This window comes from Podarcis gaigeae (assembly GCF_964106915.1).
Source record: "Podarcis gaigeae genome assembly, chromosome: 3".
Classification (NCBI taxonomy): domain Eukaryota; kingdom Metazoa; phylum Chordata; class Lepidosauria; order Squamata; family Lacertidae; genus Podarcis; species Podarcis gaigeae.
Window position 1 is genome coordinate 67,119,814 of NC_139680.1, and position 26,737 is coordinate 67,146,550.

The 26,737-nt window shown below is 42.9% G+C and overlaps 1 protein-coding gene across 8 annotated transcripts in view; it reads right to left on the reverse strand.

Moving 5' to 3' along the window:
* Positions 1–26,737, reverse strand: part of IPCEF1 (interaction protein for cytohesin exchange factors 1) — a 52,995-nt gene that overhangs the window by 16,534 nt on the left and 9,724 nt on the right. Inside the window, exons 1-4 of one of the 8 annotated variants that reach the window (XM_083732631.1) lie at positions 21,617–21,700; positions 7,817–7,866; positions 4,178–4,214; positions 3,461–3,630 (exon numbers count right to left, since the gene is read on the reverse strand). In XM_083732631.1, the coding sequence (XP_083588757.1) occupies positions 3,461–3,630; positions 4,178–4,214; positions 7,817–7,840 (231 nt within the window). In that variant the 5' untranslated portion in view covers positions 7,841–7,866; positions 21,617–21,700. Of the gene's footprint in view, positions 1–3,460; positions 3,631–3,997; positions 4,150–4,177; positions 4,215–4,418; positions 4,569–4,652; positions 4,775–6,038; positions 6,144–7,816; positions 7,867–21,112; positions 21,181–21,616; positions 21,701–26,737 lie in introns of those variants that run through there. The other 7 variants (XM_083732628.1, XM_083732629.1, XM_083732630.1 and 4 more) reach the window with 7 other exon arrangements.

Here is a 26,737-nt window from a genome sequence, read left to right on the forward strand (position 1 = left end):
GCTTCTGATATTTGGCTGAACACCATAACTCAGCAGTGTGGAACCAGGTGCCTTCCAGATGTTGTTAGACTCCAGTTCCTTGAGTCCCAGCCAGCATGGCCAATAAGCAGGGATGATGGGAGTTGTAGTTAAAAAACATCTGGAAAGCCACATGTTCTGTATCCATGCTATTTATGAACACAGAGGTCGTTACATTTGGCTAATAAGAAAGGACTATCAATGTCCATGTTGTATCTTCTCATTTCCTTAGTCCACTAGTGAAAGAGGTTTTGGAGGTTTGCCAGCCATTAACCACCCTGAAAAACTTGTTTGATCAGAAAGTGACGGTGGCTCAAAAGAAATAAACACACACACACACACCATGCACAACAATGGCTCCCATCCCCTTTCAGCTCCCTGCAGGACCAAACTCCAGCCTGCAGGGCTCCACACAAAAGAAACTTTTTTTGTCAGCAAAATGACAGTCTCAACATCTATTCTGGAAGGGAAGCCCAAATCAGAGATCCAAAGTGGGGTATGGGAAATCTCTTCCTTGATGCAAGGATGCTCTGGGCTGAGTCAAATTCTGCGGTCCTCGGGCAGTGTGCAGCAAAACATTTGCCTAGTCACACTTTGTAAATGTATGCCTCTTGTACACAAGGGATATTCATGGGCTCAGAATGTTGTTTATGTTCCAAGTCTTTGCTTTGTACTAGCTTTAGAGGGCTTGAGGTCAGCCAGCTGAAGGAAGAAATTCACTCTTTTCCGCAGTGTAATTATAAGGTGGGAGACAAGGGGATTCTCTGTACGTGGCTTATTCCTTAAGTTTCACATGTCTCAGTTTACAGGGTTTTCTTTTTCTCAGATACACACTTTTTTACTTATCATTTTATAAGCAGCATATCTTGTGGACAGGTGATATGTGGGGAGGTGTTCATCCCCCGGTGTTAATGCAGCAGTAGGCCCTCGGTAATGGTACCCACTCAATGGAATGCCTTCCCTTGGGAAATTCAGGAGGCAGAGACAGCAGCCTCTTAAAAACTTATATGCTTTCCTGGACAAAATAGAGATTGAAAAAATAACAGTCAATTCTGTATTTTGTACACTGCACAGTTTTGTTCTGTTTTTAGCTTTTTAAAGGAAATGCTATTGTGTGTATGGTTATTACATAAATCACTTAGAGATTTTTATTATGTTAAACTTCTATCATATTTTATGATATTATACATTTTTTTATAAATAAGTAAATAGCATGGCTCCATTTGTTGATCTGAGAAAATCTGGAGCCCACAGATGTGGCTGCCAGGATCCTCTTCACTGCAAAACCTAAGCTTTTCACTTGGAAGAAAGTTCCACTGTGTACAAAGGGACTTACTCCTAGAAACGTTGGAAGCCTTAGACCCCAACCTACTTCTTGCTGAAGCTCTGTGGGAGGTCAAGGGCAATCTGCTCTCCAGCTCCAAACATTAGAAGATGGGAGAGGAGACTGGAGCTTTAGGAGTGTGCATCTGAGGCATTCATGGTGCCTTGCACATCTGTTGTCAATACAGTAAGTCCCAATTGTTTCCTCCAGAACTGGAGGGAACAACAGGCTCGTCTGGAGGGTGGGCAGCCATTTTATGAGTGTCTCAGTTGCCCACTGCCAAAAACATCAGTCCAAACTTCCTTTCTAATTTGGAACTGGAGGGGATGCTGAGCCTGTTGGATACTCTTAGATACAGAAGCTGCCAAGAGCAATGTTGGGGTCATGAGCTCATTCAAACTGTGCACTCTGTCATTAAGGGAGGGTGTGACGTGACTCCCAACCATTACAAGCAACTCACATTCTCCAATGCCAACTGGACCTTCCATTGATTTCCCCCGTCTTATCTAGATTGAACTTGAGTTTGTGATTTGATTTGTTTAGTTAATTTATTTAACCCACTTCTGTCCTGCCTATCAGTAGGACTTCCAGGACAGTTTATAACAAAAACTTAAACAACTGAAAACAGCAATTAAAAACAACTAAGACCACAGTAAAATGAAGGACCATCAGCCACCAGGAGGTTAAATCACATTTTGTTGTATCCTACCAAGAAACAGGCAATTCCTTTTGGGTAGGGCAGCATTGCCCTAGGTCCATCTTTTGGTACCTTATTATGAGACAGGAGTAGAGCCATTCCCAACTCCTAATTGAAGTCCAAAAAGATACTTTAAAAAAAAAAATCAGAAGATGCTGGTAGGTCCAGAGGAATCAAAATGATCACATTCCCCGTCTGTCCCACAAAAGTACACTAAACCTATTACAGTCCCCCAATGAGATTAAAATCCACAGACTGAAACTGATCTCCATACCCAGTTTCATCCAACAGCAACTGGAGCTGCTCCACTATACTACAAGTTCAGCCACACTTCCCACCCAAAATGTAGGCCAGTCTAATAAAACCTTCTTATAGTTTCTTTTGAGGGACAAGAATAATGCCCTCTTTCAATAAAATAGCACACTGTGGACTAATCTGACCTGTCTCCTTTGGCTACATGTTATTAAGTACAAATAGTAAGGATCAAACACACATATGTAGTAGGTAGAGAGCTCCCACGACTCCACATACTAACAACAACTGAAGCTTATCCAAGAAACCTTGAAGAACAGAAACCAAGGACACTCCTGATATGGATTTAATAACCAATGAAGTGTTAAAGTCAGAGCGATTTTATCTACAAAGTGCTTTGCAAACAGGTCACAGATGCAATAGGAACAGAGCAGCAAGGCTGAAATTGTAACCATGTCCACTCCAAAGCAAATCCACAAGAAATCAACAGAGCCTACTCACAGGTAAGTGGAGTTCTTCCACACTGCCAATCAACATGTGGAACCTTGTTGTTCATTTGAACTCATTCTGCATTACCCATGTGTGCTCCAACTGGGTTGCCCTTGTTGCTTTGTCTCCCACTCCCTACACTGCACCCCCCAGAACACCAGAGAAAAGCTTGGACTTTAACCTTTGACAAAGGCCATCTTGGAGCAATCTTGACAACTGCCTAAATTCTCCACCTGCTCCAGAAGTCCAGAATAGCTAGCAACATTAGCTAGAAATTGCAAGGGCAGTTACACAATGGCTCCCACAAAGCTGCACTAGAATCCTTCTTGCTCAAACGTTCCTCCTGTTGAATCAGAAACATGGAGGAAGCTTGGAGTGTGGGGAAATTAACTGGCATCTAGGTAAAAAGCAAAGGAAAGTGCCCACTTATCTTCCTATGGGCCCCAAACTTCTCTCAAGCAACCTGTTTATCCAAAAACACTCTGTCAAGCTAACATGTTTCAAAAAAGGAGGGCTTTGTTCCAAACAATGAAGTGAAAATTAAAATAACTTCTTCCCTTCCTGTGATTGTCCAAACACACTAAACTTACAGATTCTTGAATTACACATGATAAAATGGCTTAGGAACACTGAATCTTCCCTTAATATACCTGGAGAAACTAAGAGGTTAGCATGCTTACCACTTGATTGCTGTACCAGTATAACGACGAACACTTCAGGACACACCAGAACTTTTTCCATTTGTTGCCAATAAAGCCCCCTTTCTCTTTCTTCTTGTATAGCCATCCCTGGCAATCAGCTAGCCCCAAGTCCTTGCATGATATCCTTCGACGGCTCATTGTACAAATTCCTGTGAGAAAAAACAAAGTGCCACCTTTAAACATGCATGCAGGGGATGCCAGCATTTTCTTTTGAAATACAACCCAGAATTCTTTCTGTATGGACAGTTAGCAAAGATAAATTAGTCAAAATGAAGCTTTTGGAATCCATAATGATAGAGAACATTGTGCCAGTGAAACAGAATGCAGATTTAAATCCTTTACTGGAGGTTTTGCATGTGTGCATGTGTGATCATAAATATATGCAACTGTTAAAATACCCTTCCAAACTGATACGTTAGAAAATTGTATTTTCATGACAGTCAGTACAGACTAGCAATGAATTAAGCAGAACAGTTCTCTCTCTCACACACACACACACACAGAGCTTTGACATACCGAAACAGCTTAGTCCAAATGAAGAGTGTGTCATTATCTTCCCCACTGAATCAATGTAAAAACTAAGCAGAATAACAGCGTGCTCAACACCAAACAAACAATACAACAAAAACCGTCCTCCTCGCGTGAGCAAAATTTTAACACTAAACAAAAGCAGGAACAAAAGGAAGACCTCGTTACCTTGATTTTTCTTCCTTGTCTTCTGACGCAAAGGAACCTGCAAGAAATGCAGGAAGGAAAGAAAAGAGGAAATTTCAGATGGTGTTGCAATATTTTTCAAAAAGGGAGGGGGACTCTGAAGGAGGAGGAAGAAGAAGAGGAGGAGGAGGAGGTAGCAGACAGTCCCAGCACAGAATGGAATCTTTCAAACAAACACACACACAGAGCTAATGGGGAAGCAAGTAGCTGAAGCATAAAATACTGTAATTAAAATTGATTAATTGTGAAGCTCCATGAGAGCAAGTACAGCACTTTTGTGCCTCTGCAACTAAAGCTTCCTGTTTCACACCCGCAGACAGCTATGCTGTGTAGGGGTAGCTCAAACCAGAAACAAAAATCTTCAGCCGAAGCTTCAGTGCCCTGTATCAGCTGCTAGACAAGCTCTCCAGCACTCAAAGGGCACACTGAACATCGGTACAACAATCGCTATCTTCACCGCACACTGCGGTCACCACAATAGAACAAGTTTGCAAAGGGCCAGAGGATCAAAGGAGGGTAGGCTAGTTCAGTTCACAACTTAGCCAATTTAATCCTGCTGAATTCAAGGAGATTTAAGGCTCGAGTCACATATACACACATACCAGCCAGTGACTTAGTGCCTGATGACTCACAGCTAAACGTTAAGAATTGCCTCTCATGGAAACAGCGGCTATGAAAGGAGAACTTGTCCAGCAATGGCTGTTTCACACAGGAAACCTGGCACCTGATGTGTGACACATGTTCACCTGTATTCCTGCCTTCATATTTCAGAAGGCCATGTCTGCAAAGCGTTGCGTCCCCTATAAAGCCCTTGTGAAAAGAAGGGGCAAAATAAAACATCCAAGGCAAAAATGAGGAAGGTATTGATCAGGCAAAATAGGGGCTGAAGCTTGTTAATTTCTTCTGCCCCTCAGAACCAATAGTTCTCTGCTTCTCTTCAGGTTCCACTGCAGTGATGCCTCACCTCACAATAAACATGTTCACCCTAATGTCCGGTTCACATAAGTAACTTTGGCACATGTTGTCTTGTGACTAGCTTAGCACCTATCCAAACTGCACCCAGCCACATCCTGAGGAATGTTCAGGGGTAGGATACAGAGGTTCCAGTAAGGTCTGGCCTAGCTACTTATTTTAAAAGGTCGGACCAGCTGACCTGGTTATCATCATCTCAGGGTCTTGGTACTCAACCTCTTACTTATGTTAGGTTAACAGAAAACAATAGAAATGGGACCTTCTGCACGTAATGCAGTTACCCTGTCACTGAACTACTGCCCTTCCCAAGTGAATCAACCAATGAACTGACAACCAAGTTAAAAATCCAATAAGAGGAAACATAACAAAAAACAAGAAAAATGAGACCCATAGAAGAGCCCTATAAGTTATCTGAACTTGTACCAAACAGCCAGAATGAAAGAGATTGAATGAACTTTCCCAGAAGGGAATTCAAGAATTTTGGGGCCACTATGGAAAAGGGACGCAGGTGGCGCTGTGGGTTAAAGCCTCAGTGCCTAGGACTTGCCGATCGAAAGGTTCGAATCCCTGCGGTTCGAATCCCTGCGGCGGGGTGCGCTCCCGCTGCTCGGTCCCAGCGCCTGCCAACCTAGCAGTTCGAAAGATAAATAGGGACCGCTTACCAGTGGGAAGGTAAATGGCTCGCCAGAGCAGCGATGTCACGCCGGCCACGTGACCCGGAAGTGTCTCCGCACAGCGCTGGCCCCTGGCCTCTTGAGTGAGATGGGCGCACAACCCCAGAGTCTGGCAAGACTGGCCCGTACGGGCAGGGGTACCTTTACCTTTACCTTATGGAAAAGGCCCTGCCCAAAGCAGACCCCTCCTCACACACCTGTATTTCAGATATCAATAGGAGCAGAATCAAGGTCTCTAATCAAGATGGAAAAATATGGGTAGTTAGAACCAGCTCTATAATCAGCTTAAATCAGAATCCTTCAGGCTTGACTGAGTTGTGGACCTAGACGTACAATCTTATTCATCATGTTTCCATGAGTTCAGTGAATAAGTGAGTTTAGGACTGCAGGTTTGTGTGACAGTGGGAAATGTGATGTCACAAAATCTATGCTGAAATGACAATGCTACATCATTATCATGCTGGTGGTGAGTAAACATCCTACAGTTTCATCATAGGTTTAACTCATCCACAGGGCTTAATTTTGCAACATCATGGCAGGAAATGGTTCTTTTTTCCAATTTCAAAACAAACTAGTCGCCGCCTTGTACAAATGCACTAGTGGTTAGCACTGGGATAAGCTAGCATAGCACTTTTTTTTTCTATTTCCAATGTTCTGGCTGTGCATGCAGTCCAAATGGCTTCACCCATGCACAAGGCTTGGAAGGAATCCCAGGGTTTGCAGAAGTATCAAAAAACCTTAGAAAAATACTGAGGGTTAAAACCTCCCACAAACAGCTTAGTGAAGAGTGAGCGCACTCAGTGGTAAAGGAATGATTAGTGCTTGTTGTGTGACAAAAAGGAAAACAGGCAGGGATCCTGAATAGTGTAACTCCACATTGCAACACTGTGCTGCATGTTCCATTTGTTTCATTAAGTAAACTTTGGGGAAAGAGGACACACACACACACACACACACACACACAATTCCATAATAGAATTCAGAAAGTACAAACCAGGAATTAAGCTCCAAACATGGATTGTCCCTACTGGAACATTTGATTTAAACATTGTTTAAATTGCAGCATGACATTTGTTCATAACCATAATGGAATAAATATCAAATCTCCTTAAAAGTATGACCAACATTGTGTGTGCCTGTAAATTTCAGATCTCCAATCCTCACCTATGTGAAGAAGTCTCAATAGGTTCTTCACCAACAAAAGTTGACCTAAGAAAATGTTGCAGAGAAATCAACAAGCTACTTCTTGTTACAAGATTACAAATAAAGAACTGATCTATATAGTAGATTGAAGTGAGATATCACATGTTTTGATTTTTACACAGGTTCCTTGTACACAGAAAAGCAGCATCTTGAGGAGAAAGGTTCCAGCCCAGGATTCTTCCCAAGGTGCTGGATTTCTGAGATGCAGGCAGGGCTTTTACAAGAGGAAACAAGAGGCATCACATATGAAACGTTCCTTCTTCTGGATATATGTTTTATGTACCTGACACAACACCTTGTTGTGGGGGCAGATTTCATATTGTTAAGATGTTCATGTGTCCTACTTTACAGAGGACAGTCTTCTATCTGAAGAACTGTCCTTGGAGAATCCTCTATTTGAAGGTCCAAGTAGAGTTTGAGATAGAGAACCTTACAAAAGGAGAGCAAGAGCCTTAAAGTTGCCCATTAATAGTAGGCTGCTCATCAGAACAAGTCATTTGGTCAGTCTTTCATGTGATGATGAGTCGCATTATATTTCTATTTCAATTAGTTATAAATCTGCACATATACATAAAACTTTGGGTGTGCAACTTTTATGCAAATCTGTGTTGCCCTTTCCCCTCTTTCTGATGAGACATATTTTTTTGAATGTGTTCCAGGTGAATCAACGGGCCATAAGGCCTTATACCCCTCGACATATTCTGCAAGTAATTGTTTTCCCAAAATGGATAGTATCACTTGTTCTCCATTAACAGTGACATTGTATACTTACAGGGGCTTTTCCATCAGCTGCCATACGCAAAACCGAAATTGATGGGGAGGCTGGAAAATAAAATGATACATAATAATTACATTTCAAATAACATTAACTGTAGAAAAAATATATATTTCTCACCAAACAATCCTACAACACTGACTATGTAGTGGAGATAAATCACTACTTGATGTAGAAGAGAGGAGAGGAAAACACACAGCACAGTAAATTGCATGCAAATGGCAGACATTTCTCCAGCACACTGGGAAGCACCACCAAGGCCCCAGATTGGCTGCCCACAAGCAAAGGGAACCAATGAACTCGCAGCAATAAAGATACACCTGAGCATACATCCCTGAATCGCAATGCCCTTACAACAGTGTCCGCAATCTGTCAGCCCCAGTGGCACAGCCAGCAATGACCCCACTACTATAGGTATCTCTGTAGCCAGGGGTTTGAAGTCCCCTACACTCCTCAAAACCACTATTTTGGTGATAAGAATGGAGAGCCCATTTGGGGGTGAGGTTTTCTGAAAAGCTCTACGTCAAGCTAATCTGCACTGGTTTTTTCTAATTCCTGTCTCATTCGTGAGGCTCAGTGAGAAGCGAGATCCCTGTGCACTTCTGCTAAAAATACAAATAATTCTCACATATTACATGCATCATTGTAGACATTAAATTGTACTATTATACACATAGTATTATATATTCTGTGCATAAATAAGTTTCCTAAAGTAACCAGCACATAAACAGAGCCATACAAGAATACAATATAACTACAGTATATAAAAATATGGAGGCAAGTAGACAGCTCGGAACAATAATTTAAAGAGAAAAACAAGAAGCTAAAAACTGGGAATGGCAGGTGGGAACACAACAACCGCTGTTTCACTCCAGGGTTCTTTCACCAGTTCATGCCATAAAAAAACGCTCTCCTTAGCTTTGCAGCTTTAAAATGCTCACAAACTGTTCTGAGTTGACACGCAGTTAGACAGCTTATGTCCAAAAATGTTCAGAAGTCGGGGATTAAAATTAAGCTCTCTGATCCATATTTAGGTAATTATAGAAACGATTTGATTTTTTTTCAGAATTTCTGATCCTCCACAAGATATTATCCGAACATATCTTGGGAACTCTGAAAATAAATTCTTCCCATGCGATGATTTGGAAAAACTCCTGGCCCACTTTATGGTAGTGACTAATCAGGCTGAAGACTTGAGAAACATGCATGAGATGCAAAATGTAGCAATTTTCTAGAGCAACTATCTATCTTGCCTACATGTGTGTGTGTGTGTTTTATAGCTGATCAGCATCGAAGTTCCAGTTAATGGATTCGCTTGTCTGAAATTATGGGAAATCCTGTTCTTCATATGGGATGTCCTGCTGACAGCCAATGTAGAATACTAGTGAAAGCTGCAATCCTAGATCACTTCATAGGACGCAAACAGCACTATTCAATTTGTTGGGCCTGTCTTTTAAATAAATGGAAATAGGGTCAGGCTGAAAGGATGTGAGCTGCCAAGTCAGGAAATCCACAGCTGAAATCTCACCTTAGCCATTTATTCACTATGCAGTTTTAGGTAAGACACATGCCCTCAGCCTCAGCCCCTTCACTATGCATGACACATGCCCTCAGCCTCAGCCCCTTATGTGCAAAATAATCTTTCTTTATTTCAGTTATGTATTTTTCTTTTCCTCCAAGAAACTCAAGACAGTGAACTTCGTTCGTTCCCTTTTAAAAATCCAGACAACTAACCTGTGCAGTAAGTTAGGCTATGTGTGGGTCACCTAGTGAACTTCATGGCTGAGTGGGGATTTGAAACCAGGTCTCATATGCTAACATTCTTATCTACCTTACAGAATTCTTGAAAGGAATACTAAAAAATGTATGCCACACAGTCTGAACTCCCTAAGGCAAGTAAAGGGCAGAACGTAGATAGAATTTACCTTTTTATCATTGCGGGCTTTGCAGTAGGCTGAATTAGGCAACCAAAACAAAGACAGAGTAGAGGGGAAATGGAAGTGGATTTAGGCTGGTGCATTCACTTCTAGTCCTAAAAGCAATTTTCTGGTTCAGTCACAGAGATACCCCAGGGCAGATTCAAAAAAACTGTTGCCCCAGCAGGAGCCAGCATAAATCCCACAAGTGCAATGGGACTTTCCCCATCTTCTCCTCCTGTAATGATCTCTGGCAGGCAACCAGGCCCCGATAAGGAATAATGACTCCCGGCAGGTTTATGTACGTTTATTTACAAAAAGACACATCCAGAGCCCGGCTTCTTGCCTGCTCACATTTACGTTTGTTGGTCAGTCTGAAGTTTCACTCCTCCCACAGCAGGAAGGACACCAGACTCCCACCTTTCCCTATTGCACTTCCGTTGCCCTCTGATTTTATCCAGAAGCCTGGATCAGGGACCGAGAGGTTGATCTCAACCCACACTCAGACCTCTGCTTATCTGCTGATTGCCTAGCAACGCTCTGGCTGCCTTGCAACTCTTCCTCTCCTTGGGAGCTAATAGAGTCTCCTCCAGAAATGGGGGTCAAACTGCCCTTTCTCGATTCTGACAGCCAGTTCTCATCTGCAGAGTCGGACCCTCGTTCATTTAGTTCAATCTCTGAGTCTAACTCATCCCCTGCGCTCTGGGGGGGGGGCATGTTCCTGACACCTTCCCCCCCCCCATCTGCTTAGGAGGATCAAGAGCAGGGCTTTTTTCAGCCAGAACTCACTGGAACTCAGTTCCAGCATCTCTCAGGTGGGTGTCATTGCCATTATAATAGAACAAGGGAGGTGTTTATGGTGAGTTCCGGCACCTCTTATTCTGGAAAAATGGCACTGATCAAGAGAATCCCTCAACCAGTGAGTGAGGGGAGGGGCAAATGGTCCACCTGGCAAGAAGAAATGCTTGCACTGATGAAACCAATTCCACCCCCGTTCCTTAATTCTAATTAGTACATGTCCGTGCCTCTGAGTCAATATTTGAACATCTGACTCTGGTTGGTGGACCTCTTGGGGTTTAAGTAAAAGACAACGTTGATCATGTAAGCCTGAAGTCTACCCACATCTCCTCTAAAACACTGTACATTTTCCAAGTATTGTTAAGTAATTAAGACATATTCATTCTGTTCTAGATGAGTAATGAAAAAGCATTAGGCTTCACTAACCATTCAGTTCAGAGTCCCTCTTTTTTTGTTCTTCCCAAAAAGCCAAAATAGTTCTAGCTGTTATAAAAAAAACAACATTTTCTCTGCTTTGCTAACAAGCATTCATGCAATTTGCCCTATCTTGTCTCGAGAAACAGCAATGAAGTGATCTGATAGGCTAGATGATCCTCGTGGTCCCATCCAACTCTAAAATTCTATGATTCCTCTAGGAGTTGGTTCTGCAAAGCAGTTTCCCCAAATTAGAAGCTGCTGTCCAGAGCACATTTACCAGATACATGTCCCATTTAACTTCCCAGTAAAAGTGTGTGTGTGTGTGTGTGAGAGAGAGAGAGAGAGAGAGAGAGAGAGAGAGAGAGAGAGAGAGAGAATAAATATCATCCATTGATGCACTATAGTTTTGGGTTGTTCCTATTATTCATAAAACATTTGTTTTTGTTCTTATTTGTCTTTGGGATTTGTGTTCTGACATGGAGGCTGCTTCTCTAAGTTTCCTTTTTTTCTTAAAGGTGAAATGATCTCGCAAAGACACAGTGATATCCAACTATGCCATACTCAGAGCAGACCCATTTAATCTATTGACTGAATTTAGGGAAATTTGTTTCTTTCGGTGGGTGGACTGTTGGATATCACCCAACATCTTTAGTATTGATCTCCTGCTGATCTTTAATAAATGATGTGAGGACTTAAGAGCAGCCTTGTTTCAATATTTAAATCTCCCAGTAGGGAGATCAATTGGGTATTCAATTAACTTTTTATTATGGGACAGGTCCCCCTCCCACTCTGAAAAAGTGGCCTGTTTTGCCTTTAGAGCAGCAATTTTAAGGACAAAAAAGTGTGGGGATGATAAACTACATTCTTCAAGGGAGCAAACTCTTCTCTGACAGTATGTCTGGTTTTAGATAATCTTTAGTTAATTGTGTAGTTAATCTTTTCGTAATGGCTTTGGCAAGAAGAAGAAGAAGAAGAAGAAGAAGAAGAAGAAGAAGAAGAAGAAGAAGAAGAAGATTTTAAATTTTTAAGAAACTGTTGTAATAATTGAATTTATCCCTTCCACTGATCTGTTAGAGCTTGCCACCTCTCAGGATAGTGTTGTCTCTCTTAAGAAAGTGGCCCCTCTAGCTATAACTAAGGCATTCTCCATGGCTATATTAGCACAGAACTTATTTCTGGCCAGTTTGAACACTTTGAGCAAGGCTGGATTTCAGAAGCTCGAAGTTAACATATAGGGAATGATAAACAGTGAGTTAGAGGCAGACTTAGTCATGATTACAGGAGACCCTCTGAAACCAGGTTTACAGGAGACCCTCTGGGACTTCCAGTTAGTCATGACTAAGACATTCTATTGGTTTCAATGGGTCTTCTCTGTGACTTAAGACTGGCTCCAACCCGTGTATTTTGGGTACATCCATCACATTTTCATGCATGCCAACTAGCAGTCTGGAAGTACTTGCACTGAAGGGTGGAGTTAAAATATGTTGAGTACATTTTTAAAATAATTTGTTCATGAGGGGTGTCTTTCTATACACAAACACCTCAACAATAAAAAAGGACTGTGGCACACCAGACACTGTGCCTATAAGTCTGTTAGAATTTGTGAACTGAGATATGCTATTCTTAATATGCATTTTGCTTTTAATAAGCTAAAGAACAACAAACAGTCTAAAACAATAGACCAAAATGCTCACATTGTTGCCTTCAGCTATTGGAAACTAAAAATAAGGCAGATGTTTCTAAAAGTAGCTGCAAGGGAGGAAATGAAAATGAGGAGGGATCCTATAAAAGAAAAGAAAAACCAATGCTGTTCAGAAATTATATTCCAAATGTAAACAAGCAGATAGGAAACACTTTTTTATCATGCAAATTATAAAGGAACATCAAACATTAAGCAGAAAACAATGAAACAGTATAACAAAAACAAAAATAGCATAACTAAATGGGCTACAACATATGAAGAAAAAAATGAGAGTCTGGGGAACTATGGTAAACAAACAAACAAAAAACCCTTACTATAGGTAAAATAGTTGGTTATCAAATTTTAAAGGATGAAGCTGGATATAGATTCTTGAGAAGGGTAAGTCAATGCTATGCTAAGAAAACTGGGCATTTAAATATAGCCACACCAATTATGTAAAGAATGTATGGTGTGTTGAGGGGGGGCAGAACCTCAGATTTGTATTGATTTGGGGGGGCACCTGCCCCCAGGCTACACCCATGTTCATAGAGGACACATTGTGCTCCTTCTGAGGTAGTTTGTCCACCTTTGGTCCCCATCCTGCACTTGGCTCTCACCTGTTGTTCCTAGAAGCTGTCAGCATGTGAGAGCGGTCACACCCCAGGAAATGACTTTGACTGGCAGGCTGAACCAGGTGAGGGTAGCCAATGGGGCTCAAACTCTTCATCAGTTAGGGACTTCCCCCGCATGCAAAGATAGGCTCTGGCAGATTAAGCAGTCAAGACCAAGAATGGATCCAATGGTCAAGAAGAGAGTTTCTGTAAGTGCTGTAGAGGGAAGTGAGGGGCAGATGGGGCACGTCAACCTGGCAAGGTAGCTCATCTAGGAAAAAGAAAACACTGGTCCTAAACCTCCGCTGCCTTGCAGGATATCTCCAGGAGAAGAAAAGACTAGGGAGTAAACCCTTCAAAAATCCAGGGTGGTGTCCTTAAGATGGTTGGATGGCTCCTTATACAACTCCTTCCAGCAACTCCTGCAGCCAAGCTGGTGCCAAATGCTCTGCTTTCCTTTGAACCACTTCAGCGAGGCTGAGGGAGGTCTTATCGTCTGCGCAACACAGTGTCAGTTTACATTTCTTAGTACAGTGGTTCCTTGGGTTAAGAACTTAATTCGTTCTGGAGGTCTGTTCTTAACCTGAAATTGTTATTATCCTGAAGCACCACTTTAGCTAAAGGGGCCTTCCGCTGCTGCCGCACTGCCAGAGCACGATTTCTGTTCTCATCCTGAAGCAAAGTTCTTAACCCGAGGTAATATTTCTGAAGCGTATGTAACCTCAGGTACCACTATACAGAAAGTATTGATCTGATGTGTAGAGATCTTTCCCATTCTAATTAATTCAAGAGGGTTCTGGAAGCTTCTGGAAGCTTCTCTCTGTGAAAGAAAGCTGAGTACAGCTAGTTTGAACTGGTTCTGTTATCTCTTTCTGTCAAGGTCATGCTGACTATAAATTAGCAGGGCCAGAAGGAGCCTGGGTTTCACACATTCTCTATCTCTTTTCCTTCTGGTGTGGTGTTCTGTACATAGATAGTGTTAAGGTTTAGACTTATTATAAGCTATTGTAAGTTTAAGTTAAGTCTGCGGCAACTGGATTTCTTATGGTCAGTGCCAATCCTGAATGCATTGGATTTGTGGCCATTATGCTCATTTGCCTTCAGTAGCAGTAAGGCTCTGCTGGATGAAATACAATTGCCTCTGGTCTATTTTTGGGGAATCCTGCAATGTGTTTTAAGTTTGTGCTCTAACTATGCATTGGAATCTACTCTGGATCATTTTGAATAGAATTTAAATGACACCCAGGACCTCTATACACGCTGCCCAGGCTTCAGCCCCAGGGAGGTCACTTCAGTGCTACTAACACACTCCATTGTCTTTTGAGTCGGATGTCAACAACAAGACGATTGTATAAATTGTTGATGTAACTGCTAATTTTGCATAACTTTACAGCTGTTATTGATGGGGCGGTGATATGAGTTGCCTCTCTACACAGCCAGATTTAAGGTAAGTTACAGCAACATCCAAATATCTGACACCAGAAATGCTCCTCACTTTCCCTCACCCCCTACCCCCTTGCTCCCATGGAAAATTCAGAAGCTGCTGCCAAACTTTCAGCTCTACAGGGTTTTTCAGATAACATTTGGATGACGAATTAATGTGCATGGAGCAGCACTTGGGTGGGGAGAGTGGGATCATGGTAAGACCCTCTCTCCCTGCAATCGGGAACCCAATTAAAGCAGGGTTTCCAATCAAGCAAAGAGAATCTGGCATGCACAGATTCTCTGACCTTCCAAATGAATGGGTGTAGGTCAGTGCAGGCAGAACCTGCAATTCCGCTCCCTCATCACTCTGGCAGATTCTTTATAAACCTGAGAGTCTTGCAGAAAGGGCTAATGACTGCAGCTCTAAGGACTGAAAGCTGGGGCTGTCACAGAACACATCATCACAGTCTAGCTATATATAGAGCTGCATTTCTGGAAATGTACAGCTTGAAATAAATAAATGACACTATGAATTGCAATTAAATTGTCACAGCCTTCTCTGAATTGCATGGACAGCTGCAGAGACCCTTACGGTGGGAATGACTTGACAGCAAGGTTTGAAGATTAATGAATGGTGTGTGTGTGTGTGTGTGTGTGTAAATAGTCAGAAAAGCAGCTCTCCCACCCCCAAATACATATTTTTAGGATTTAATTGAAAATGCCAGGCTGTGAAATCCAAGTGCAACCTTTAAACACACACACAGAAAGAGAGATTTTCATAGAGACCCTGAAAAACCTAAGTATGCCTAGTCTTTGCCTCTAAATTATTTTCAACATGTGTGCTGATCAGTGGCATAGCATGGGGGGTGCAGGGAGGGCCGCCGCACTGGGCGCAACATCTGGGGGGGCGCTCGCACTCGCAGCTCTCTGCCCCTACCTCACTCAAGTGCTAAAATCCACGGGTTAAAGGGCACTAATTACTTGCCTTGCCCCGGGTGCTGACAACCCACGCTACGCCACTGGTGCTGATCCTACAATTCACCCAGATCAAGTAATTTTTTTATCTACATTTCTTTGTTTCCTTGCAGTCCTAAGTGCTCTATTTCTGTAATTTATCAACATGTCACACACCAAGAGGCGCATTTATCAAGATACAATTCTCATGTTGATTTCTAATATGGGAAAAATCACTGAGAAATTAGTTTGGTGCATAATTCTGTTGTGGTGGATGTTTCAGTTGAGTGCGCCCTCATGTGGCAAGAGCCAGCATTTTCCCACTTCATAATGAACTATTGCTTTCAGAGGGGTGAGAGAGCCCTGGGGCATGTCAGAAGAAGATTCTCTCATTGATTGCAGTGCAATACATTACACAATGCATTAAATACACGAAACAGTATGCTATGGCACGAACCATCCCAGCTCCTACCATACAAGGGCACATCAGATTGGAAGAAATACCACAGAGACCTGGTGCAAAGTTAACTTTCAGTTTAGCTTAAACAAAAAGATAAATAAATCTAACATAACAAATTGGGCCTATATTTTCTGGAACTCTTTGGGATTGTAGGCAAAATGCAACATTTCTGCCTTTCACACTGATCATCTTCAGTATTAAAGTAACACCAGTAATACATTTGGGAGGTGTCTTCAACAATCGCTGTGTCCCAGATGGCAGCTTGTGAGAGACTGCACTGTGACAATGCCCACATTCTACACATGCAGTTGTAAAAACTGCTATATCTTGGTCTTCTGCACCTTTTTCTAGCACGTCAAGCTGCAAAAGCCAGCATTGTCAGTATAGGTGCAATCAGTGCTTCTTTTCTTAAAAAAATATGTTTAGGGGTACTCTCATTTTGACTCAAGTTTAAATCGGGGCGGAGGGGGAAATACAGTAAATGGACAAAAGTACAAAGATTCACAAAATGTTTAGGGGTATGTGTACCCCTAGGGAAAAAAGCACTGAGTGCAATAGATGTTCCTTGTTGTTGTTGTTTAGACGTTTAGTCATGTCCGATTCTTCATGACCCCATGGACCAGAGCAAGCCAGGCACTCCTGTCTTCCACTGCCTCCCGCAGTTTGGTCAAACTCATGCTGGTAGCTTCGAGAACACTATCCAACCATCTCGTCCTCTGTCGTCCCCTTCTCCTTGTGCCCTCAATCTTTCCCAACATCAGGGTCTTTTCCAGGGAGTCTTCTCTTCTCATGAGGTGGCCAAAGTATTGGAGCCTCAGCTTCAGGATCTGTCCTTCCAGTGAGCACTCAGGGCTGATTTCCTTAAGAATGGATAGGTTTGATCTTCTTGCAGTCCATGGGACTCTCAAGAGTCTCTCCAGCACCATAATTTAAGTCATTCCACACACACACACACACACACACACACACACACATATACATATATACATATATATATATACATATATATACATATAAAGAATCTAAAGTCAGATTTTGAACTGACTCCTATGACTACTTTTTCAATGGAAAGAAAACATAGTTTCACAGAATAAATTCAACATGCACTTTACTCTCAAAGGAAGTGCCGGTCAACCTGTTTGTGGTTTCAATACCTACTGAAGACATTACTGAGACCGGTCTTTCCACAGGGACCATCCTAAGCTGTGTCTATTGCCAATTTTATGAAGCAGCAGAACTGTATTGGATATTGTTTTTAGAAGTCGGTACCCTTGTTTTATATGCTGTGATTTGGTATAATATTGAATAGGAAGTCATGAATAAATTCTTCAAATAAATAACAGAATTTGCTATTGGGAGTGAAACTGACAAAGGGATTCATCAAACTTAGCCTGAAGACCAGTTGGCCCTGTGCATTTCCTAATATTTACACACAAAAAACCCCACTAGTGTTATGGTGGCAACATGACATTAGCCTGGGAGAGGGGACAAATGTAATTTAACAGTGACATCCCAGGTACTATCCAATAAGTTCTAGAAATGTTATGCACCTATATTCTAGATGGCACTCTGAAACACAAGGTAAGGTTGGGAGAAAATGGCATGCTGTGATCTGAGTGTTAGCAAAATACAGTGTTCTTGGGACAGAAAGGCCCCTTGAATAGATGCCTCTCACGAACAAAATGAGAGGTTTTAGTTGCACCACAAAGTGATTATCTGGCAAGATCCCCCTGGAATAAGAAGAGTGAGAGCTCTGCACAGAAACTATCCCCAAGTCACCAAGGAACAAAACAGAAGTGTACAGGAAGTAGCCAAAGAAATCCTACTACTTTAAGAAACGTCCACAAGAAGCTTCCTGTTCATTGCACAAGTGCAGTATCACAATGAAAAGCCGTTACGTGCTGCCCTGTGCACAAGGCAATATGGCATTTGCTTAAACCATCACAAGTGAATCCATTTCACCACCCTGCATGATCACCTATTGCAAGCAGACAAATATTTAGCCTACATTATTCGCTCACGGCAAACATCTGCTCTGAAAATCATCCTGGAATTTGTTTAGCATGCATTTAACTGGAGCCATGGGGCCCCAGGCACCCACAAATTTTCAATGAAGGGGCGGGGGGGGCAAGTTCGAATTGGTGGTGCACGTATGTCGCACGGTGTGCTTGTGTCACCTGCGCATGCTGTGAGGCATCTGCACAACACATAGCACAGACATGCCACTGTGATGTTGCGCAGTCCCAGGCCCCCTCTGTCATGGGGGCAAGACAGTGTGCCTGCCAGCCTGGGGATATCTCACTACTTTGAAACAGTTGTTTCCAGGGGAGGGGGTGAAAGAGCACAAAAGTGTTATAGAACAGATATCAAACTTAACATGACGATAGTCCTGGGTTGGTGGTTCTGGTCTGCAGTTTTGTGCTCCCTTTTTCTCCAGGCTCCTCTGTGCCTTATAGCCAGTAGAAAATATTAGCAGCATGCAGCTGACTTACTAAACAAGGAGCCTTCTGTGCACTAACGCCCATTTACTCTGGGTGATTGGTCTCTGCACAGTGCCCAGTTTATGAATGCCCTTTTTAAAACCTCTGTAGAGGTGACAAGCAGGTGTTCCTGCTGCTGCTGGATTGTTCTTTTTATCTGGCTGATTGCTGATTACTAGTTCAGGATGGTTAGTTAATGTTTCCTCAGTGGGAGTTAATGGTTGGGATTTGGTCACCTGGACTCTCCTCTAAGCATTTTGAATGGTCAAGATAAGTGCCCTGGAGCCAGGAGAAAGTGACAGGTCTCCAGATAATGGCAGAATGGCATCAGGAAAAGCAGTAGGTGTCTGTTTGCTGTTGGTTTTTGTTTTTTTTTAAGTAAGAGACTACAGAATTGAAAGTTCCACCCAGAGTTAGATGGAAGGAACTGACAATGCAGCTTGGTGTTTTCCGAAGATCTGCTATAAGAATAGGTAAAGGGATCCCTGACCATTAGGTCCGGTCGTGACCAACTCTGGGGTTGCGGTGCTCATTTCGCTTGACTGGCCGAGGGAGCCAGCGTACAGCTTGCAGGTCATGTGGCCAGCATGACTAAGCCGCTTCTGGCAAACCAGAGCAGCGCACGGAAACACCGTTTATCTTCCAGCTGGAGTGGTACCTATTTATCTACTTGCACTTTGACGTGCTTTCAAACTGCTAGGTTGGCAGGAGCAGGGACCGAGCAACGGGAGCTCACCCTGTCGCGGGGATTTGAACCGCTGACCTTCTGATCAGCAAGTCCTAGGCTCTGTGGTTTAACTCAGTGCCACCCGCGTCCCAAGAATACTTGTTTGCTTTTTAGGTGGTCTCATCTAGTTTACAAATAACACTAAACCATGTTTTGCTTTGGCAAAGCTTAGTTTGTCAAAATGTCAGAAGCCAGACCAGCAGACTAACTTTGGGGGGGGGGTGTAACTGCAGTGGTGGAGGAACCCTCTCCAGCATCCAGGGCGGCACAGCCCGTACGGACTGTGCATGTGCAGCATCCCACACGTGTGCACTACGTACAGAATGCCACACATGCGCAGTCCGTAGGGGCTAACACTTGCGCATGGCGGCTGCATGGGCTGCTGCTTGCATGGCGTCCATAAGGGCTGCCAAGCGCGAGCGGCATCCCCTATAGACTGCGCATGTGCGGCAACTGTATGGGATGCTGCACATGAGCAGTCCGTATGGGATGCCACTTGCACGGCAACCGTACAGGCTGCTATGGACTGTGCATGCCCTCAGCCACTCTACAGCTGGGGGGAGGCAGGGGCCATCTTGTCACCCCTCCCACAGTGGCACCCGGGGCAGCCTGCCCCCTCTGCCCCCCCCTTCCTACGCCCCTGGGTTTCTGACAAAAAACACTAAGTGAAACCATGATCTGTTGCTGGCTTATGAAGTGTGGCTTGCTTTAACTATAGTTTGGCATCATGTCTAAACTCATTAGCCTTGCTTAACTATGGTTCTTTTGGAGGCTTTGGAGATACCTGCCAAGGCACAAGGAAAGAGGAGATGAAAACCTAAACAAGCTTTGGTGGGGGTTGTTTGTTTGTCTGTAAGACAAGCCATGGCTTGTTGAATCAATTGTGGTTAAATAAAGCATGGCTTAGTGTTATGGGCAAACACAGCCCTTGTCTGTATATTTGCAAATAAAACAAATATTACAAAGGTACTATAGATTCCCTGTCTTTCATCCAAAGAAAATAAAATTCAGTGCCCCTGGGATTTCTCATTCCTCAACTGCAACAGTGGCAAAGCTAAGTGGTCAGCCATTTGGAAACGTAATAAACCCACTTCTGCAAACACAGGATATAGTTATCATTCAGCACTACTTCTAAAAGGAGACACTCAGATACACTTGTGCATTGAATGAACACACAAAAAAAAAATTGCAACATGTGTTAACTTGCTCACCAGTGCTAGGGTTCCTGTTTTATCAACACAGCTGGGTTTTATCCCACAAACAGTCATTGTTACATGTGTAATTATCATAATCTGTTCTTTTCTGCATTTCCTTTCCTTCTGACTGCATTGTTCACAATCCCCTGCCCCAAACCACGTATATATAGCCTGCAAGTCAGGATAACACTGGATGAATCTGATGAAGTGGACTACAGCCTACAAAAGCTTGTGCCAAATTTGCTACCCTTTAAGGTGCCATAAGGCCTTTCATTGCTTTTATTTTATTTTAGTGCTGCAAGAGGCTAATACAGCTATTTCTCTGGTGGGGAAATGGATTAAGCTCTGCAAGGAGAGGCTGTGTACACATTGACAACTTAAAACACAGCTGGGTCATTCTTTTTCTCAAAAGCTAACTTGGGGAGAAATGCAGTATCAAAATGCAACATTTGCTAAGAAGTGACATATTAGATACAGGATATATAGGGATTATGCCTAACGTGTACACTGTTTCCCAATTTATAGATAACTGAACACAACAGGGACAATTTAATCAAACACCGGCACTTTTCAATATATGTGCTGTGATCCAGAATTATTCTTATTAGTTATTGCATTTATACTCCACCTTTCCTCCAAGGAGCTCAAGGTCGGGTACAGAGTTCTCCCCGCCCCCTTTTCATCTTCACAACATCCCTGTGAGGAAGGTTAGGCAGAGAGTGAGTGACTGGCCCAAGGTCACCCAATGAGCTTCACGGCTAAGTGTGGGTTTTAACCCTGCTGTCCCAGATCCTAGTCAAACCTTCTAACCACGCCACACTTGCCTAAGAATAAGTCACACTGAAAATAATGGGACTTAATTCTGATCATATATGATTGCACTGTAAATCTCACCTCTTTTTTTTGTAAAACCTCGTTGATTTAAACTGCTTAATTTTGTCTGGGCTTTGCACTCCTTCAATCAGTCGCATGCATTGTCTAACCAAAGGAAAAGAGGAAGTAGTACTGATCTTTGAAAAATAAAAGCAACATTATTGTGAATGCATCGTAACTCCTAGCCTACTATATCACACAGAAGGTAAATACCAGAATAGCATTTCACTGAAAATTTAGAGGAGCAAGTTGCACATACCCAGGAGTCAGGAATTCAAGAGACCTCCCTCCAGCGCTGCCACTTTCTCTACCTTCTTAGAGGAAACAGGAAACTCTTCTTACTCAAATTGGTTGCAATGAAAGATTACCCAAGAGGAAACTGGTGGAAAAGTCATGAGCAGGCAAACCAAAGAGAATAAGCTGGGTGGCATAACAATTTCCAGTCAAGACCAAACTGTTTTTGGAGTTGAAGAGAGGGGGCATAATAATTTTGCTCAGTCAAAATTAAGCAGAAGCAGTCAGGTTCCCTAATTCTTAACCTACGTAGCCAAGAAAAATATTGAGCGTGTGAGTTGCGTTGTCATGTTCACTGTACAGGCTAACATAGCTGTGGACACACAGGAAAAGCCGCTGTATTTAATGATGCAACCCAGAGCTATCTCTTTTAACTCCTCCTTTATCCTCTATGTCAGTGTACTTCACCCTGACCATTGGTGGAACCATCTGGGGATGATGGGAGTTGTAGTCCAGCAACATCTGGGGGGTTCAAGGTTGAAGAACACTGCTATTCTGCACCACTAAAATTAGGGCTGCTTTTTCAAGTTCACGTGAATTTGGATTGGGACCTCTGCCCCACTCGCCATCAATTGGGAAGAACTTCTGTCTGTGCACATTTTAAGCTGAAACAAGTCTTGTCCAACATCTTACATTGCATCTCTTGCACTCTTCTCCTTCTCCACACCATCCAGCTATTGCATGTACTTACAAGCTTCCTGTCACCTGTCAATATCATCCACACATGACATCCAACTATCATGACAGGTGTCACAACCGGAAAGCAAACTAAGCTAGTGTGTGGTTCGCACAGCACTTTGCAGGGCACCCTGCCACCCTGTAAGCAAACTTTAAAAAAAAAAAGTTAAAGAAGCAGGAAATTGAGGGAATGGCACAAAAGACACAGAGCCCCTGAGCCACACTCCTGATTTAAACAGAGCCAGTCTGTCTCACACAAAAGTCAGTGGAGAGCTGACTGGTTGCTTTTCTTAAGTCTCTGACTCCTCTGCAATACATTTAGAAGAGAAACCACTAAAACAGCCAAGGTCAGCCTCCTCGATTTCCCACTGCTTTTCAATGATAATTATTTCCATAGAGACAAGTTTTATGTTTCATCTTTTAAAAAACAACAACAACAACTAGCAACACTTAACTCCTCTGCTTTATTCCACTCTTTCGGCACCCGCTAAAAACATTCTTGTTCAGACAAGCCCTACCCAGATGCTTAGAAAGCTGAGGTAATTTTAATCTGTTTTAGTATTTTGAGTTCTGTATGTTTGTGATTTCCCCCCTTGGTTTTCTTGTTTTTGTAATGTTATCTTTTTGCAACTCGCTTTGTGAGGGGGGGGGGTTATACGATCAGACGCTGTATAAATTTTACGAAAATAAATAAATAAAAGCGTTTGAGTGCAGCAATCTAAGTGGTTACCATGAGGAAAGATTGCATCATTTGGTACTTTTTGATTTATAAAAAAGGGAGGGAGTAAGAGGCGACATGATAGAAGTTTATAAAATTATGCATGAAGTGAAGAGAGAAGTTTTTGTCCTTCTCTCATAACACTGGCCAAAATGTCTTAGGCCAGCCCTGAGGGCAGCACACACAGGTAGCCCTCAGTCAGTCAGGTTTGTGATCCCAATTATCCTGAAAGTGCAATAAGAAAAGGATGTTGAGATTGAGATTTCATTCCTCCATTGCTGGATGTGTGATTGTTTTCATCACATGTCTGTGTTGACATTCCATACTATTGGAGTCATGAGAACGGAAGTTCAGTTACACTGTTCCGTTTTGTTGTACTATTGCTTTTAGTCTGTTCTCTCTCGGAGAAGAAGAAAGAGGAGCCATGTTTCCTTTGTTCTGTAACACTTGTAGCTTAGATTCCACACCTAGCTTCTGCTTGGACTCTGCTACAGTACAGTGGTACCTCGGGTTACATACGCTTCAGGTTACATACGCTTCAGGTTACAGACTCCGCTAACCCAGAAATAGTACCTCGGGTTAACAACTTTGCTTCAGGATGAGAACAGAAATCTTGCTCCGGTGGCACAGCGGAACAGGAGGCCCCATTAGCTAAAGTGGTGCTTCAGGTTAAGAACAGTTTCAGGTTAAGAACGGACCTCTGGAACGAATTAAGTACTTAACCCGAGGTACCACTGTATTGTGTGCATATATCTTTGGATGTGTGTTGCAGAAGCACATCGGGAAAGAAGAGTGTTGAATCATCCCGAGGGTCACTTGTGGGGGAGAACGCAGCTGCCTGGCGTTCTCTAGTTGGTTCAAGATGCCCAGCACTGTTTAGTGTACCAACAGTTGGGAGGGGGCACCAGAGTACAAACAGGGCATTTGTTCAGCTGTTTCCTAAGGTCAAATGGCACAACTCTCTCTTATCCATGAGAAGGGAGAAAGAGCTTCACTTCTACGCACCAATACTTCATCACTGGCAATTGCTTATAGCCCTAAGCAACTACAATATAAGTCTACCCAATTCAACTCTAGTGTGATACCCACGCAAAGTGAACTTGGCGGATGACTCACCAAGGCCCATTGCTCTCAGTAGATCCTCTGTGTGTAATGATTCAGACAGAGCTAGCAGCTCACCCACACCCCTGGCCTGGGTCCCCTGTCAAACCCCTCAACACCAGTCACCCCCACCTACAGCTGTGCTGCAAATAGAAGCCATCCACCCACCAGCCTAAAAAGTTGTTTCCTCTATGCAAGGCAGGATTAGCACTCCTCCTCAACCCTCAGGCAATTTATCTTCAGATTCATTTTCCCCCAGCATGAGATAAAGTCTGAAACAGATGTGACATGGGCTCCTGAATTTTTTTACTTAATTTAAAGCATCCACAGATATGGGAGGGTTTTGTTCTAAATTCATTGGAGGAAGAGCACTGGTGTGTTGTTTAACCCAATCTCCTGTGCCATTTTCCTGATCTAAATTACATCCCAAGCTGCTATTAGCCCTCTTTGGGGGGGAAACAGGAGTACCTGTATCATAGGGGCAGGCAGCCGTCAATGTTATGGGAAATAATCTAGTGAGTTTGGCAGGGAAATAGGTGGCACTGTGGTCTAAACCACTGAGCCTCTTGGGCTTGCCAATCGGAAGGTCGGCAGTTCAAATCCCACAATGGGGTGAGCTCCCTTTACTCTGTCCCAGCTCCTGCCAACCTAGCAACTTGAAGCATGCCAGTGCAAGTAGATAAATAGGTACCACTGTGGTGGGAAGGTAAATTGTGTTTCCATGTGCTCTGGTTTCCGTCACAGTGTTCTGTATAGAAGTGGTTTAGTCCACTTTAGAAGTGGTTTAGTCATGCTGGCCACATGACCTGGAAAGCTGTCTGTGGACAAACGCCGGCTCCCTTGGCCTGAAAGCGAGATGAGCGCTGCAAACCCATAGTTGCCTTTGACTGGATGTAACCGTCCAGGGGTCCTTTACCTTTTTTACCTTACTAGAACCACCGAAGGGACGCGGGTGGCGCTGTGGTCTAAACCACTGAGCCTCTTGGGCTTGCCGATCAGAAGGTCGGTGGTTCGAATCCCGTGATGGAGTGAGCTCCCATTGCTTAGTCCCAGCTCCTGCCAACCTAGCAGTTCGAAAGCACACCAAAAAGTGCAAGTTGATAAATAGGTACTGCTCTGGCGGGAAGGTAAATGGCGTTTCTGTGCACTGCTCTGGTTTTGATGCTCTGTTGCGCCAGAAGTGGCTTAGTCATGCTGGCCACATGACCTGGAAAAACTGACTGCGGACAAACGCCGGCTCCCTCGGCCTGTAAAGCAAGATGAGTGCCACAGCCCCAGAGTCGTCTGCGACTGGACTTAACTGTCAGGGGTCCTTTATCTTTACCTTTAGAACCACCGAACAAAGTCAAGTGGAAAAACTCAAGACCAGGGGTAGGCAACCTAAGGCCAAATCGCCTTCTCAATCCAGCCCATGGACGGTCTGGGAATCAGTGTGTTTTTACATGAGTAGAATGTGTCCATTTATTTCAAATGCATCTCTGGGTTATTTGTGGGGCCTGCCTGGTGTTTTTTTCATGAGTAGAATGTGTGCTTTTATTTAAAATGCATCTCTGGGTTATTTGTGGGGAATAGGAATTCGTTCATTATTATTTTTCAAAATATAGTCCGGCCCACCACATGGTCTGAGAGATGGTGTACCGGCTGACAGCTGAAAAATGTTGCTGCCCCCTTCTCAAGACAGACATTTAGAATTAAGGGCCAGGAATCCTATCGACCCATGAATTTGTTTTCAGTATAAGTAAAGAGTTTACTGCCATTTCAAAAAAGTTTCCTACTTTTCTCCCAAGACTCCTCCTTTAGAGTAGCCAATTTAAAAAGAACTTACAGATCAACCAAACAGATTTTTATCTACCTTCTTCCTACCCGCCACTGCATAATGCAGGCATAAACTTTTTTCCTCACATCAGCTATTTTATTGTCAGTTTTTCATATCCAACTAATTCTAGCTGTACACACGTGATGTGTTCGTTTTCCAAAAAAACTTTGCCAGCAAGCAACATGGCAACATGCTTCAAAGAATCTTCTTCATAACTCTTAACCACACCTTAATCAGTGTTAGCACACCTTATCTGAAATTCTTTGAGCGCTCTAATGCAATGGGTCCCAAACTCCCCCCACCTCCCACCCCTTGAAAATTGCTGAGGCTCTTGGCAGACCACTTAAATTATTTTTCTACCTGTTGTAACAATTGTTCTAGGCTGTGCAAGGAGTTATATGGTTTGTAATCATATTTTTACAGACACACAACCAACCACCTAAATTAAGTGCATGGACCACAGTTTGGGAACCCATGCTCAAAAGCAAAGAATGCAAGGTTTGCCTAATTAGAAATATTCATTCCAATTCAAGGACTTGCAATCTTGCAGCTATCTCTGTAGCTATATATAAAATTATATAAGTCAGAAATAAAAGGCCAACTCTGTCCTTTATTTTGTAATTTTACGTCTGGAAGATCTTGCACAACACTAATGCTCATTGAATGATTAAGCAAGCAATTTTTAAAAAGTCATTAATTAGATTTTATTATAGACAGACAGACAGATTAGTTTTCAATAACTGCTCTGGTGCATCTGTTCAGGAGCTACTCTT